This window comes from Nelumbo nucifera, chromosome 1 (assembly GCF_055504915.1).
Source record: "Nelumbo nucifera cultivar China Antique chromosome 1, China Antique-T2T, whole genome shotgun sequence".
NCBI classification, from domain to species: domain Eukaryota; kingdom Viridiplantae; phylum Streptophyta; class Magnoliopsida; order Proteales; family Nelumbonaceae; genus Nelumbo; species Nelumbo nucifera.
Window position 1 is genome coordinate 103196424 of NC_142649.1, and position 16487 is coordinate 103212910.

The following is a 16487-nucleotide window of genomic DNA, read 5'->3' on the forward strand; positions in this document are numbered from 1 at the left end:
TGACCACTTGGTAGACGCGACCTCGGGGCACAAGTTGGTGAGCTTCATGGACGCCTATTCCGGCTACAACCAAATTCAAATGGACTTAGCCGACCAGGATAAGACTTCTTTTGTAACAAAACTAGGGTTGTACTGCTATAAAGTCGTACCCTTTAGATTTATGTCTAAGTCGGCTGGTCGGTGTTTGCCCTTTTTCAAGGCTATAAAAAAGAACGAGGACTTTGAATGGTTCGAAGAGTGCCAACTCGTGTTTGACGAGCTCAAAAGATACTTAAGTTCACCCTTGGTTTTGACCCGACCTAAACCTAGAGACAAGCTAAAACTATACCTCTCTACGAGTGATGAGGTAGTCAGCTTGGTACTAATAAGAGAAGTAGAGAAGTAGATCGGGTCCAAAGTAGGGGTGCTCACGGTTTGGTTAACCGAACCGTGGGGTAATTTTTTAGACCGAATCGACCTGTTCGGTTTTAAATTTAATCGAACTGAAACCAAACCGGTGGATCGGTTAACCGTGGTTCGATTTTTCATTTTTTTATGCATTGAAAATAAAAAAAAGGAAAAAACCTACTGAGAGAGAAGAGACTGAGTGAGTGTCGAGTATGAGAGAGAGAGAGAGAGAGAACAGAGGGTTTGATAGTTGTTAAGATGAACAACAACTCTAGCCGACTGCAAAGTGCCTAGTTTCTCCTCCTTTCAGTCGTCCTTCTCTTAGAATCTCTCGACCATGGCGAAACAGACAGAGAAGGCATTCCTGAAGCAGTTGAAGGTGTTCCTATGTTCAAAGAAAATCGGAAAGGGAAAAAGGCCCGAGAAGGGTGGAAACCGTTTCTAGTGTGGAAAAGCATTGGTCTGGGCCTCTAGGGTTCAAGACGTTGAGAGAACTCAGAGAAGCTATTGAAGACTTGAAGTAATACTTGAACAATGAACACCAAATGTCCTTCTTAGTCCAATAGTTCGTATTCTCTATTTCTCTTACACTGGAAACTAGAAAGGCGCGTCATTCGAAGAGACTGTCAGAGTTAGACTGAGAGATTGCCAGACAACCCAGATTGGTAGTGGCAGGTTCGATTTTCGAAGAGAAAGGTTGAAAACCAAACTTTGTTATTCGATTTTCAAAAAAAAAAATACTAAAAAATATAATATAATATAATATTATATATATATTAACCATCGGTTTTTTAAATGGTTAACCAAAACCGAACCGAAATTGTCGATTTTTTGGAAACACCGAACTGACCGGTTTGGCTAACCATTTTTTCGGTTAAGTTTTGATCGATTTTTTCGACCGGTTCAGTTTTTCGATTTTTTTTTGCTCACCCCTAATCCAAAGGCTTGCCTATTATATCAGTAAGGTTTTGCAGGCAGCTGAGACTAGGTACCCTGACTTTACACTAGTTATTATAGCTCAGAAGCTATACCCCTACTTCCAAGCCCACACTATCATCGTCCTAAGTCCTAACTGATAGACCACAGATGCATGTTTTATAGAAGCCCAAAGTCTCATTTAATCACGTGATAAAAATATTCTAAATTTATTTTTTGATAGGAAATATATTCCAAAATTTTGGTTAAAAGGATGTAGACCAAATATTTAATTTCACGTTATAGTGGAGTCTACATGAAACGACTCCCGCTGATTTTTTTTTGAGGATAAGTTGACCGTGGATTTGACATCAATCCACGGTCATCGTTCCACACCTAGGGTGGAGCTAAGAATTCTAAGGGTGGACTGAACAGTTAAAGCCCCTTTTTTTCAATATCTATTCTGCTCGCTTGCAGCATTGGCATTATAGCATTCGCATCCGATGGCAGATCCTATATCCTGAACTTCTAGTGGGTCCTGGGTAGTGGGTAATCGGCACCACAAGTATCCATATAAGTGCTGGACACGTGGCTAATATTTTATCAGCCATGTCAGCTTCTCCTAAGAAACTATCTTTTGAGTTTTGCCACATGGATTGAACCTCCTTCACCTGTTTCGACCCAACAACGTCGGACCACATGTCCCCATTTTGGAAACATTGTCTCCTCGTCTGCCGAGTTTTGTTCCAATGAGTTCTCTTCTCGTGGCAAGACAGGGAAGAAGAAGAAAAACAGCTCTCAGATATCAGTTATCAGATTGGCCATGTCAGCCCATCACGTGAGAAAGAAAAGTGCCACATTGTTGTCCATTTTGTCGGCTAGCACGAAAGATGCCATCCTCAACCGTATCCAAGTTCTAGAATGGCGAGACCTGAAATTACGAAAATGCCACAGATTACCGTAGGATCCTGATCTTCCCATTATAGAAACACGAGAGATGCTAGTAAGCAACGCATCTACTAATACTTCACCCTATAGACGTGGTGGGGCCCTAGAAAAGACGCATAATAAGAGAAACTGGGGGTCCCATCTTGTCTGTAGGGCGATGAAACTAAGAGTTGCACGAACTCAACTTCTGCAATTTCACTCGCAAATAAACACGAGTTGCATGCTTGGGTTCCAGTGGAAGGAGGAAGAGGAACTACTTTCCTCTTTCAATCTTTGTCACAGCGATCGCTGCGAGGGAGAGAGACTGCGAGCTGAAACAAGAAATGGATGAAGAAAGGAACAGAGCCGAGGCTCAACGATGTATCGAAATCGCGGAGAAGCTACTCACGGCGCGAGATCTCATCGGGAGTAAGAAATTTGCTGTCCGAGCTCAAGGGGTGGACCCACTTCTGGACGGCATAGATCAGATCCTCGCCATCGCCGACGTTCTTCTGGCTTCCGAGAAGCGGATCAACAACCACCTGGACTGGTACGCTATTTTGCAACTTGATAGTCAGTCCGACGATCTGGAGCTCATCAGAAGAAACTACAGAAGACTTGCCTCGCTCTTGCATCCAGACAAGAACAAGCGCGTCTTCGCCACTAACGCGTTCAAGCTCGTCGCCGATGCTTGGACGGTGTTGTCTAATCCATCCAAGAAGTCTCTGTACGATAAGGAGCTCAATCTGTTCTCGATTGCTTCGAAGAACGAACAACCTCGAGAGCAGCACTGCCACCAACGAAAGCAACCAGAACGACATGAAGAAGGAGAAATAGAAGTAGAAGAACACCCGGTTAGACGGAGCCCTAGAAATAAGAAGCGGAAGTCACCGAGGGAGCCCAAGTCTACTTCATTTAACGAGGGTAGGCCAGCGCTATCGCCATTATTGACGACTTTCTGGACTGCATGCCCTTATTGTTATAATCTCTACGAGTACCCTAAGGTTTATGAAGAATGTTCTCTTAGGTGTCAGAATTGTCGAAGGGCGTTTCATGCCGCTATGGTTCTCTCTCCTCCTCCTGTCGCTCCGGGAAAGGAGGTTTATTACTGTTGTTGGGGTTTCTTCCCTTTGGGGTTCTCGTTGCCCAATTTAGATTCTACTAAAAATGCAAGCTTTCCCAATTGGATGCCTTTCTCTCCGATGGTCGCTCCCCCTGCTCAACCGTCAGAGGGGAAACGGAACAAGAGAGCACCCAATACTAGTTTAGGTGTTGAAGATGTTTCCGATGAATGCGATTTGTCTCCTGACACCAACATTAGAAAAAAGGGGAGAACCGCCGATGTCAAGGAGAAAGCTTCGACGATTAAGAAACCTGGGGGATTGCGGACGGATAATGCAAACAGGGGAAATGATTACTCTTCGGGGCCAATGAGAAAGGATTGTCAGGGTTCTCAAGATGGAAATGTAGCTCGAAGAGGTAAGCAGACAGAGGTGCCCAAAGTTGCATCACCTCAGAAGAAGAGAAAGAAAAAGATGGTGGCAAAGAAAACAAAGAAGCAGATGCGCAAAAGCTCACCCAGTAAGAAGGTCGAAAGAAAATCACCCCAAGAAACTGAGAAAGGGGATTTGAATGAAGAGTTGAGGAATGAGGTAGAAAAGTCTACACCTGCAACGGGTGAAAGCACAGACACAGGAACCAAAGATGAAGATCCAGGGGTTGGCTTTTTTGAGGGACTTGACGATATCATTGGCAGTCTGCCAATTCTCTCTGTTGTAGAGGATAACAAGGTTGATGGTGCGGGGGTGTAGAACGCCTGATGTTTATATTTGTAACATTTTGGATAGTCTGAAAGACAAGCAATCAGAAGATGCCGCTGACTGGATGGCTATTTTTGATAACCTGATGATGGGCAGTCTGCAAATACTTTCTTCTGTAGAGCATGGAAAATTGAAGATTCAGGAAGGTAGAGCTTCCGTAGCTTTTTGTATGATTGTCATTTTGCACAGTATAAAACCAAGCAACCAGAATTTTACTTCAACTGGTTGCCTTCTAGGCAAATTGTAAGTTATAGTCTGCAGCAATGTGAATCCTCTGGCTTTAGGCTCTTTTGAAGGACTTCTTTTCCCTTGTTTATATTCTTCTTTTATGAAGGCATGAACTACTTATTCTGACGTTTAGATGAATTCAAATTTTTCTACCAGTAAAAAAGGATAAGTTCAACTTCATTCATTAGAGGAAGCCTACCCTGGTTTATCCCATGAATATGATTCTCCCCAGCTCTAGGCTGTTTTGATCTACTTCATCCTTTAGGCTGTGTTTGGTTGCAGTTCAAATAAATTTGTACTGGTGCAAGATTATAATAGTGCAGTATAAATAAAGTAAAATAAGGTCTGAGGTAGAATAAAGTAAAACCCAAAACAAAATTTACATTGTTTTCATTTGCACTCCCATGCATTTGTACTAATGCGAATAAAATTGCACTGCAACCAAATGCAGCCTTAGGCTCAGTTTGGAAAGAGTACAAATACAAATATGTACAGTGCAAATACAGGTTTAGGATAACCAACCGAGGGCTGGCTCATTGGTGTGTTAGCTGGTTTGGTCCAGCTTTGATGCGGAATCAAATCCCGCAGGGGAAAAGGGGTCAGGGGGAAGTTATTAATGATGCATAGCACTGAATACCCCCAAAAAAAAAGATACAGGTTTAGGATACAAAATATAAGGCTTTGTACTATACATATTTGTATTTGTATCTTTCCAAACTGAGTCTTAGTGAAAGCATAAATTACTGCTTTTGTAGCCCAAATTGATTCAAATTTCCTTCCTGAGATAAGGCTACCTGGTTGACCACATGAATTTTTGCATCTATTCTGCCATTCATCTAATATTTTGCACAACTTTCTTCTAAATGAACCATACATTTGCAATGCAAAAATGTTTCTGAACTTTGGCCAAACTAACCAATGCATTTCTATATGTTTTTTTTTGTAATAAAGAACCTGTTTTTTATCACCTTAACGACAACAAAAATTTCTTATCAAGATTGTAACTCAACTGAATTGTGTAACCTATTAACTCAACCAAATTGGAGTTTGGAAATGGAGACTTGTGAATATGGTGTTGGAATTATTACCTGATCACAAAATCTCTACTTTCTGAATTGTTTACAAGTAACTGTATGTCTCTACAAATGCCTTTGACTACTTCACTTAGATATGAGATAGGTTTCTAGTCGCTTTCTTTCTTGTGGTTCTGTCATACATATTTTTATCTTTTGATAAATAATAGAAATGATTCTGTCATATGTATCTTTCTTCTCAGATTTTATCTTCATCCTTTTCTGCTTTTGCTGGGATACATAGGCAGGTGGAGACTCTGGTGCGTCACTGGAACCACGAGTAAGGTTGCTTTCAAATTTGTTTCTTTTGGTTATAGTAATACATGGAGTTTTTTTTTTGGGGGGGGGGGGGTGGGGGATGGGGGGGGGGGGCTCTTCCTCTGTTGTCTTGCACTTAGGCATTAGGCATATAATCTTTGAATGAGTACTTTTTTCTCACATAAAAACTTTATAGCCATGTGCATTGAGGAGAATATTTTGCTTTGTATCCATCCTTCATGTTATAAGGCATTGTTTTCCAAGCCTTCTTTGTTCCTCTAAAACCTTTTAGATCACGTGCTACCAGATAGTACAAGGAAATGAACACATGGATAACCAAAATACTCTGTGAATATGTAAGAATTAGCATCAACTTTATCCTATAAGGGGGTTAGATTTGTGATTTTGAACTAAAAATGTGGCTGGTGATTGTATTACTGTAAAATCTTTCTCTATCAGTATCATGTACCTTTGATCCAACCCAATATCTTTATCCTCATCTAAAGTCTAAAACTTCGTTTTCAAGTTTAGCAAAAAAAAATCAAAAAAGAAGCAGCTTTCATTTTCATGTCAATAGAAAGGGAGAACTGACAATATAGTGCTTAGGATTAATCATACATTTCTATTGTTTTGTTACACTACTAGAAATAAGCTTCTGAAAAGAAACCCTTGCCATCCTTGTGCATTATGACATGAGCAGTTGAATTAGGCATAATCATGGACTGGGCCGGACTAGATAGAGATTTTATAGGGTTATAACAACGTTTTGAGCTGCCCTGGGCCTGATAATACATGCCCAGGCCTGGTTGTATGTGGGCTGGGTTGAGCTACTAAAAAGATCACTATTGCTGGTCCTAGCTATCCGGGTTAGGGGTGTTCACAGGTCGGACTGGGTCGGTTTGAGTTATTTTCTTCAACTGATCCAACCTAATTGGTTATTGATAAACCGAAAGCAACCGACCCAAACATGAAGGTAATTTGGCAAATGGTGTAGAGGGAGAGTGTTATGGACGCCTTCCTCGGGAAGACGTACCATCGCCGCCGGTAGCAACAGGCCCCGGGCCCACCGTCAGCAGCAGCAAGGATTCAGTGATGCTCATCCTACCCAGTTCGGCAACAACAGCCTTATCTAGATTAGATTAGCTCATTTTGCTTGTTCTTATCTTATTGTTCTTATCTCTTATCTTATCTTGTTAATAGCTTATCAGATTAGGATTAGCTTAGCTTATCTTATCTTGTTAGTAGCTTATCAGATTAGGATTAGCTTATCTTATCCTTAGCAAGATAGAACTGGAAGTCTCCCTATTCAGCAAGGAGACTCCCTTTGATTAGGACTCTTGTAATCTCCTATTTAAGGAGACCCCATTATTGAATGAGATATCAAATTATTCAGTCAAGAGTGAGTTAGGAGAGTTGGTGATCTCTTGGACAAATCACTGAAGGCGCCAAGATAGGTTCATCACGAGTAGGAAGGAACAAGGGAAAACAGGAGGTTTTCCCCGTGGACCGACCCGTGACGAGATCCTATTCCCGGGCCCTCAACAACTTGGTATCAGAGCAAGGCGTCATGGGAGATCTGGAGCAGCTACCTTCCAGGGTCCACGACCTCGAGCACCAACTCGTGGAGACCAGCTCCGAAGTTCGTGAGATCAAAGGTGAAGTGTGAGAACTACGACGACTAATGGAGATGTTTCTTTCCAGTAAGGAAAGGAACTCTGACGGAGGGACAACAGCTAACGACCGTCGGCCAGATCTGTCGGAGTCTTCCGGCGAACAACAGTTCGTCGACCATGGAGCAGCCATCATCCCCAAGTACAGCAGGTTGGAGTTCCCATCGTACAACGGCAACGGAGACCCCCTAGGCTGGCTGTATCGTTGCGAGCAATTCTACCGGAATCAACGGACAAATGACCAGGACAAGGTAAGCCTAGCCGCCTTTCATTTAACAGAAGAAGCACAACTTTGGTTTTATTGGTTAGAGCAAGAAGAACCCGGGCTCAGTTGGCCCCAGTTTAAATCCTATTGCCTTCTTCGGTTTGGACCCCCATTGACCAGCAACCCACTGGGCGAGCTAATTAACCTTAAACAGACCGAAACAGTTGTTGAATACCAGCGACAGTTCCAAACCCTCCTCGCGAGGGCATCCTCTGTGCGACCAGACCAGCAAGTGGATATGTTCACAGCAGGGTTAACAGAACCCCTGCAAGTGGATGTTGAGATGCAGAATCCCCCAAATTTGGTCACAGCCATGAACTTAGCCCGCGCATTTGAGCGCAAGCTGCAGCTCAGCCGCGGAATTTTTAATGTGGGTCGTCCACTCAACTCGTGGGTGCCCCCAAGACCAGCAACGACGCCCTCTTCTGCTACCAGTTGGGAAATGAAGCCTCCCACGACCACCACCTCTAGAGCAGTGACAAGTATAGGCAATAACATGGTCACTCCTCCCATCAAGCGCTTGACCAGGGCAGAAATGGCAGAGCGCCGAGCGAGAGGTCAGTGTTTCAACTGTGATGATCTCTACTCGGCAGGACATAGATGCAAGAAGCTTTTTTGCCTTCTCATAGATGAGCAAGAGGAGGAAGGGGAACCCGTCACATTCGAACCAGAGATCTCTCTCCATGTGATCACCGGTATTAAAACCTCTCAGACCATGCAGTTACAGGCACAGATCGCAGGTCAGCCAGTGCGCATTCTCGTCGATTCAGAGAGCACACACAACTTCATAGTGAACATGCAGCCCTGCAGTTAAAACTACCAATGGAACTCCGGCCGCGACTACAGGTAGCCGTCGCAAATGGTGAAAAAGTTCACAGTCCAGGGATTTGTAAGGACGTCCCAGTACAGGTCAATTCTGAACTAATTCTTGTTGATTTATTTGTACTCTCATTGGATGGGTTCGATATTGTTCTCGGGGTCAAATGGTTAATTACCCTAGGCCCGATTTTGTGGGACTTCAGCGCACTCACCATGACCTTCCACCTGAATGGCAAGCAAGTTTCATGGCACGGTTGTAGGGTTAAAGAAAAGACACCGCAGGTTCATGCACTCCAGACAGAACCGGCAGCCATGGAAAAACTTCTCGCCGAGTTTTCAGATCTGTTCCAGGAACCGAAGGGCCTTCCCCCTTCCCGAGCTTGCGACCATCGTATTCCTTTGGTGGCGGGTTCAGCACCAGTCGTTGTCAGGCCTTATCGCTACCCTCACTTACAGAAGGATGAGATAGAAAAACAATGTACATCGATGCTGAACCAAGGGATCATACGCAAAAGTCACTCCCCCTTCTCTTCGCCGGTCATAGAGAACTCAATGACCGGACGATCAAAGATAAGTTCCCTATTCCCGTTGTGGACGAACTGTTGGACGAGTTGCATGGTGCTCAGTATTTCTCTAAGTTGGACCTCAGGTCCGGATATTTCCAAGTTCGCATGGCTCCCGGTGACGTGAAGAAGACTGCTTTTCGCACCCACCATGGCCACTTCGAATTTTTAGTCATGCCATTCGGACTCTCCAATGCACCATCTACATTTCAGGCTCTAATGAACAAGGTATTCCAGCCCCATCTGCGCAAATTTGTTTTAGTTTTCTTTGATGATATCCTCGTTTACAGCAAATCATGGGTAGAGCATGTCCACCATCTGAGGACCGTTTTCGTACTCCTACGCCAACACAGCTTATTCCTGAAACGGTCCAAGTGCTCCTTCGGGGAACGACAGGTTCTTTACCTCGGCCACATCATCCATGGGCAGGGTGTAACAGTTGATAGTTCCAAGATTCAGGCTATAACAGAATGGCCCAAACCTCAATCCGCCAAGGCCTTACGCGGGTTCCTCGGTTTAACGGGTTACTACCGCAAATTTGTACAGAACTATGGAATGTTGGCAGCCCCGTTAACCAACCTGTTGAAGAGAAACTCCTTCCGGTGGGACGACGTAGCTGATGAAGCTTTTCTATCACTGCGAAATGCACTGTCTTCAACCCCTGTCCTGTAATTACCTAATTTCACCCTCGAATTTACAGTCGAGTGCGATGCTTTCGGAGTGGGTATCGGGGCCGTACTACAGCAGCAAGGGCACCCGATCGCTTTCTTCAGCTGCAGATTGGCCGACCGGCATCTGAAGCTTTCAGTCTACGAGCGCGAACTAATCGGCCTTGCCCAAGCCATCCAGCACTGGAGGCCGTATTTGTGGGGGCGGTTGTTCATCGTCAAAACTGATCATTATAGCCTCAAATACCTGTTAGAGCAGCGTCTCACCACTTCCCCTCAGCAGCATTGGGTTAGCAAACTGCTCGGGTTTGACTTCCGGGTGGAATATAAGGCGGGATCCTCTAATCGCGCAGCTAATGCCTTGTTTAGGCGAGAAGAAGACGTGATGGTTCTATGTAGCATTTCCCAACCTCGGATCTCTTTGTTTGACGACATTAAGAAGGCAGCACCACAGTCCCTGGAATGCTCGCTCTTACTGCAGAAGATCCAGACCGGCACGGCCGACCCCAATTGGTCACTTCACGACGGGTTGGTACTGTATAAGGGACGAGTCCATCTTCCAGCAGACTGCCCGTTGATTCCCACCATCATCACCAGCATCCATAACTCCACCCATGAGGGCATTCAAAAAACACTACACCGCGTCCGGACTGATTTCCATTGGCGAGGTATGAAGACTTCTATTCGAGATTTTGTCCAGAATTGCTCCACATGCCAACAGCACAAATGGGAAAACCTACACCCGGCAAGCCTCCTTCAGCCCCTTTCCATCCCATCGCAGATCTGGGCCGACATCTCCATGGACTTCATTGAGGGACTTCCCAAGGTAGGGGGCAAATCTGTTCTCTTTATGGTAGTTGACCGCTTCTCTAAATACGCGCACTTCATTCCTCTATCACACCCGTACAGTGCCACTTCGGTTGCCCTCGCCTTCTTTACACATCTTTCGCTTACATGGGTTGCCGGAATCCATCGTCGGTGATAGAGACCCGGTCTTCACTAGTGCCTTCTGGAAGAGTTATTTCGACTACACGGCACCACCCTGGCCTACTCATCAGCTTAACGGCCACAAACCGACGGTCAGACGGAAGTGGTTAACCGCACTATCGAGATGTATCTCCGCTGTTTCGTAGTCGATCAACCTCGACGGTGGTTGGAATGGCTTCCTTGGGCCGAGTACTGCTACAACACAGCCTACCATTCCTCCCTCGGCATGACTCCCTTTCGCGTCGTTTACGGCAGGGATCCTCCCCGCTTGCTGTCCTACGAGCCCGGATCTACTTGCTTGGACGCAATCGATCACTCCTTACAGGACTGCGACGCCCTCCTCGCCGACGTCCGCATTCGCTTACAGCAGGCCTAGCTCCGCATGAAGCTCCACTATGATAAGCACCACCGGGAACTGTCGTTCGATCCAGGACAATTTGTTTGGTTGAAGCTCCAGCCCTACCGGCAGCGCTCCTTGCGCCACAAGGCTGCCCCGAAGCTGGCCCCTAAGTTCTATGGGCCCTACAAGGTTCTGCGACGGATTGGCAGTGTGGCCTACCAGCTGGAATTTCCAGAGACTAGCTGAATTCATGATGTCTTCCACATCTCCTTGCTGAAACCATTTACGGGTGTTCCCCCGGACCAAGTTCCCTCCCTACCACCCTTGAAAGATGGCAAACTGGTCCCCCAGCCTAAAACTGTCACCCGCTCTCGTTTGAATCGTGGAATCCTTTAAGTCTTGGTGGAATGGTGTGATCTACCACCAATAGAAGCCACATGGATCCCATTGGCAGAGTTCCAAGCCACATATCCAGCTTTCGAGCTTGAGGACAAGCTCGTAGTCCAGGAGGGGAGTAATGTTATGGACGCCTTCCTCGGGAAGACGTACCATTGCCGCCGGCAGCAACAGGCCCCGGGCCTACCACCAGCAGCAGCAAGGATTCAGTGATGCTCATCCTACCCAGTTCGGCAACAGCAGCCTTATCTAGATTAGATTAGCTCATTTTGCTTGTTCTTATCTTATCTTGTTAATAGCTTATCAGATTAGGATTAGCTTAGCTTATCTTATCTTGTTAGTAGCTTATCAGATTAGGATTAGCTTATCTTATCCTTAGCAAGATAGAATTGGAAGTCTCCCTATTCAGCAAGGAGACTCCCTTTGATTAGGACTCTTGTAATCTCCTATTTAAGGAGACCCCATTATTGAATGAGATATCAAATTATTCAGTCAAGAGTGAGTTAGGAGAGTTGGTGATCTCTTGGACAAATCACTGAAGGCGCCAAGATAGGTTCATCACGAGCAGGAAGGAACAAGGGAAAACAGGAGGTTTTCCCCGTGGACCGACCCGTGACGAGATCCTATTCCCGGGCCCTCAACAGAGAGGTTTCCACAACAGCCTAGTACATCTATGATATTTTCAATACTCTAAGGAACTCTCATTCTTGGCACACAATTTCTCAATGGGAAGAGACTGATCTTCAAAGGTTCTGTCATTTCTCTCTCCAAATACACCAACAGATCACTAGAGGAATCATATTCCACAGTATTTTACCCCTCTTGCTGAAAGCTTGGGATCTCCAGGAAGAGATTAATGGTTCAATATCAGGAGCTACAGCCCAATATACACCAAAAAGCTGCAAAGCATGATACTAATCAGGTTAATGATGCACATAACCTGCAAACGTGCAAAGCAGTGTTTTCTTCAGCCTGTCATACATGTGGACGCATGTGTTGAAAATCTTCATTTTGTTTGTGATTGATGATTGTTGTTGGTAGTGATAAACGAAGAAGGTTATTCTTCTCTATTAAATACCAAGAAATCTTTGTAAAACACTGCTTTGCACGTGGCGGTTCAGTCAAAATGGAACTGAGTTGTCAGTTTATTTTCTCACACCAACTGAAACCGATCGGTGGTTTTGAAAAACCGACCAACTTGGTTTGGGGTGGGCTGGTTTGGTCAGTTTGACATTTAATGTGAATACCTCTAATCTGGGTCTTGGGAGGGGTGGGTTTTTCTGAAACTTTCAACCTTCGTTTTCACACTTGTTCCAGATAGAAATCCATATTAAAGAGATTATAGGGGAATGCACATGCAATAAGATTTAGAAGACCTAGTGACATTCAATTCTTTTCTCACGTTACCTTGGACTTCTGCTTTTTAGTTGTTAATGGACTTCCGTTGAATTGATGAAACATCTCCATACAGCAGAGTGGAATAGCAGGGGCAAGATTAAGGAAGTTGATTAGATATTAATGATTGAGGCTTGTATCGTCTGGACTTCTCAATAGTACTTGCTTAAACTTATGTTTATATAAACCAAATATACTATTTTATAGGTTAATTCAAGTGGTTTTAGCCTTTTAGGTTTAATGGTTTGAGCATAATGAGTTGGATTAAGAGAAGGTGACTCAATGCTGGCCATAGGCTGGCTTCCAAAAGAAGAGAAAGGAATTTGGGAGTTTGCCAATGTAAAAAAGAAGTTTAAGTGGTTGACCCAGGACTTGGAGTTCAGTGGGTTAAAGAGAAGAAGTGCAAACTCTTTTGTTGATGTGGGTGGGAAGGAACAGTCATTTTTGGGCCATGTATTTTTCTTTTTGTTCTCGGGGAGGGTTAAGTTCATCCCTCCCCTTGCTTCCTTGTAACTATTTTTTAATTTTTTTATTTATTTCTTTTGAAGGGCTACACAACAGGGGTAGCCCATCCCCCAACCCAGGTGCAGGTGAGATTCGACCCCAAGTCTTCTACGACCAGCAGGAGACCTTACCAACCAGCTGGTTGGCACCTTGCTTAACTATTTCTTAAGTTTTTTTTAATAAAAGTTTTATTATCAACAACAAAATGTGTTGGATATCAGCCATTTTGACCAAAGTTTTGTAAATTCAAACCGGATATCCAATTTACTGATTGATCTTTTTCCTTGTCATTGACTGCTGAGCTCTGTGGCTGGGGTTAACCCTCAGATTATTGTCTCAGAAGACAGAAAATCATTCTGAATGAGTCTCAATGAAAAGGGCCCATAAGCAAAAGGCTATATTACCTTGATTAGGTTATGATGTTGATAAATTTTTGCTATGGACTTGACCATTCTTCCCTTTTGTTTTTTGTTTTTCTTTTTAAGAAATCACAGTGAATCAGCATCAGCACTCGGCAGGACCAATGGAAAGCGAAAAAACTACAACAATGAATCGCCAACTCGGCCGATTCATGTCCCCAGCTTTTAAAACATTTCTTAGTGGCAGAAGGCGTTTGACGACTACACGGCCAACTGATTGAAGTAGAATAGGAGAATGGAAAGACTGAAAGGGATCCTTGGGGGGCCTAAGGGACCGAGTCCTGTTTTTGGGGCCCGCATAATTGAACAGGGGATATGGTTCTCACAGGGCAAGGTTCAAAACATCGATATGCCTGATACGCTGGTAGGGGCGTATTGGGCGAATGATACCATTTTTTTTTATTTTTTTTCTGAAACCGGTTCAGGGGGGCCGGTTTAGGGTTCGTCCACCCCCTGAACCGGTCAGACCCCCGATACATCCACTATAGGGGTGTATCGGAAGGGTCCTGGAACAATACGTATTAGCTGATACGGTCCGATACTTTGAACCTTGTCACAGGGTACTTACAGCCACCTGCAGTTGTGCATTAGGAATATCTATCTTCCATGAATAAGAATATATTCCTAATACACGGTTGTAAGTGGCTTTGAGGATGGTGTGAGCACTGTTTCGTGAAGACTGACCTCGAGGTTGTTGGAATAAGGAATTGATAATGATGATGAGTGCTGCCACTGAATGTCACAGTCCATCGCCCAATCGGACGGCGATCCTGTATTCCAGATTTATAAAACATGGGTAGAAAATATTTGGAGTCCACATCGGTTATGTTGGCCCAAGACCACTTGGTAAGCTGACTCACTGACTGTCATGGAGTCGCAAAAAGGGGCTTGGGCAACGGTGTGGGCAAGGCATCATTTGTTGGGACTTGGGACAACTGGTATTTGAGGGGGGATGCCATGGCCGGGTCCTTGACATTCTGCTTTCCAACCAAAATTTCCAATCCCACTTTTCCTTGTTTTCTCAGTTCCAACTTCCAAAGTGATTACTTTTGCCTTCGGCTTCCGTGATGATTATAAGTCAATAAATGATCGATCATTCTATAAACAATCAAATCTCTCTTGCATTTATAAATTAGAAGGCTAGAAGCATATCGGCAGATTTTGGTGTGTATTATTGCCTGAAAGTCTGAATCTCAAACAAAAACCATCTTGGGAATTGGAACCACTTTTTTTTTAAACCATTTCAAACAAGGTTGCTTCAGCATTTCAAACTCTGAGGAAGCACCGGATACAAAAATAAGTGCATTTATTAGAAATAAACTAATAGTGTAGCAGTAATGTTCTTACCAAAAAAACTAATAATGTATAGCAATGTATTATTATAAAGGATTAAAATATTTAATGATATCTGTACCCAAATATGCTTGTATATCTGTCTGTATATTCAAATAAATACAAAGTATAAGGCTTTGTACTATATATATTTGTATTCGCACTCTTTTCAAGTTAAGCCTACAAGTCAAGGGATCATTGGAGAAAAGATTTTGGGTCTTGAATTCTACAAAAATAGCACTTTCTTTTAATTTTCATGGTTTTGGTCTTGAATTCCCAATCAAGCCAATGACCCAAACCCAATAGCTAAGATGGTCATTTACGCTGTCTTTGGTTTGAAGGAAAAAGTAGGGAAAGGATGGGAAAAGGCAGGGAAACCTTTACAAAGTTTACAAAGGTTTGTAAAGGTTTCTCTACCTTTTTCTTCCTTTCCCTACCTTTTCCTTCAAGCCAAACATAGCTTTAGTGTACCTCGTAATATGGAGGTCCAAGATCAAATCCACATGTATGCAGGCTTTCCATAGTAAGGTCAATGGACTTTACGTGTATTTGTTCCACTTGGGATCTGGATCTGCTGCTCGCACCATTTTATAACTGTATATTGTTTTATATAGCCAATCACAAGTGAACATGCCAGTGCGTCATATACATGCTCGCAATACTTGGGATCAGATTCTGATGATGTATATATATATATAATATAATTCAGTATGTATGTTTACATGAACTTATTATATATAAAAGTTGAAAAGTAAATAAATTTTTAATTTTTTATATTTTAAAAAATTAAAGCAGAATCAGATTAAATCTGAATCTGATATGAGTCCTTAAGGATTCAAATTCGGATGCAATCTTCCCATAATCGAAATGGAGTTGGATTTTGTTGAATCCAATCCAAATCGGATCCGATTACAGCCTTAATTGTATGGAACATTGGCATGTTCACTTAGGCTTAGTTTGGAAAGAGTATAAATACAAATATGTATAGTGTAAATATATACAAAATAATAAAAATTACAAGGTTTTGCACTCTACATATTTGTATTTGTACTCCTTCCAAACTGAGCATTATGATTAGTTATGTAGCAAGTGGATATACAGTGGTGCAAGAAGGAGATTTGAGATGGCTCTCCTCCACTCCTTGAATCCCACTATAACTAGCATGGTTTTTGAACTGCCGTTGACTTGGATGGTTGGACCATTTGTCCTTGGAATCATCTAAGCAATTAGTTATGTTTTACCCCAAACTCGGTCCTTGGCTAAAAACAGTTGAATTAATCAATAACCCATTGATCCAAACAGTCAAACTATTGACCCGTTTGACTTGCTCAACAATTTTGGCCATTTTATTTTAATTATTTTTTAATTTTTTATTTTTTGTTAGAACAGGCCGTCCATCCGAATCGACTGGACAATCAAACTATCAACCCAAAGTGGCCAAAACGGTTTTGATTCTAGGTCAGTTTTTTAAAACATTGGTAATTAGAAAGCAAGCCCATGTAGATGAATGGGGTTGAATAG

The 16487-nt window shown here is 43.3% G+C and overlaps 1 protein-coding gene across 6 annotated transcripts; it reads left to right on the forward strand.

Moving 5' to 3' along the window:
- Positions 1 to 2436: 2436 nt before the first annotated feature.
- On the forward strand, positions 2437 to 15111 carry LOC104611906 (uncharacterized). Of its 6 annotated transcripts, none has more exons than XM_010279180.3 (3): positions 2437 to 4195; positions 5554 to 5635; positions 13701 to 15111. In XM_010279180.3, exon 1 carries the CDS (start codon positions 2574 to 2576, stop codon positions 4038 to 4040), a length of 1467 nt encoding a protein of 488 aa, XP_010277482.1. In that variant the 5' UTR covers positions 2437 to 2573; the 3' UTR covers positions 4041 to 4195; positions 5554 to 5635; positions 13701 to 15111. The 6 variants fall into 6 exon arrangements, with proteins under 6 accessions (XP_010277482.1, XP_010277483.1, XP_088746927.1 ...); XM_010279181.3 differs by having other exon boundaries at positions 5554 to 5630; XM_088890801.1 differs by having other exon boundaries at positions 5554 to 5630; positions 13710 to 15111.
- The last annotated feature ends 1376 nt before the right edge of the window (positions 15112 to 16487 follow it).

What these genes read in the sequence shown, in the direction of transcription:
- LOC104611906 (XM_010279180.3), top strand. Translation starts at nt 2,574, where the DNA reads ATGGATGAAGAAAGGAACAGAGCCGAGGCTCAACGATGTATCGAAATC.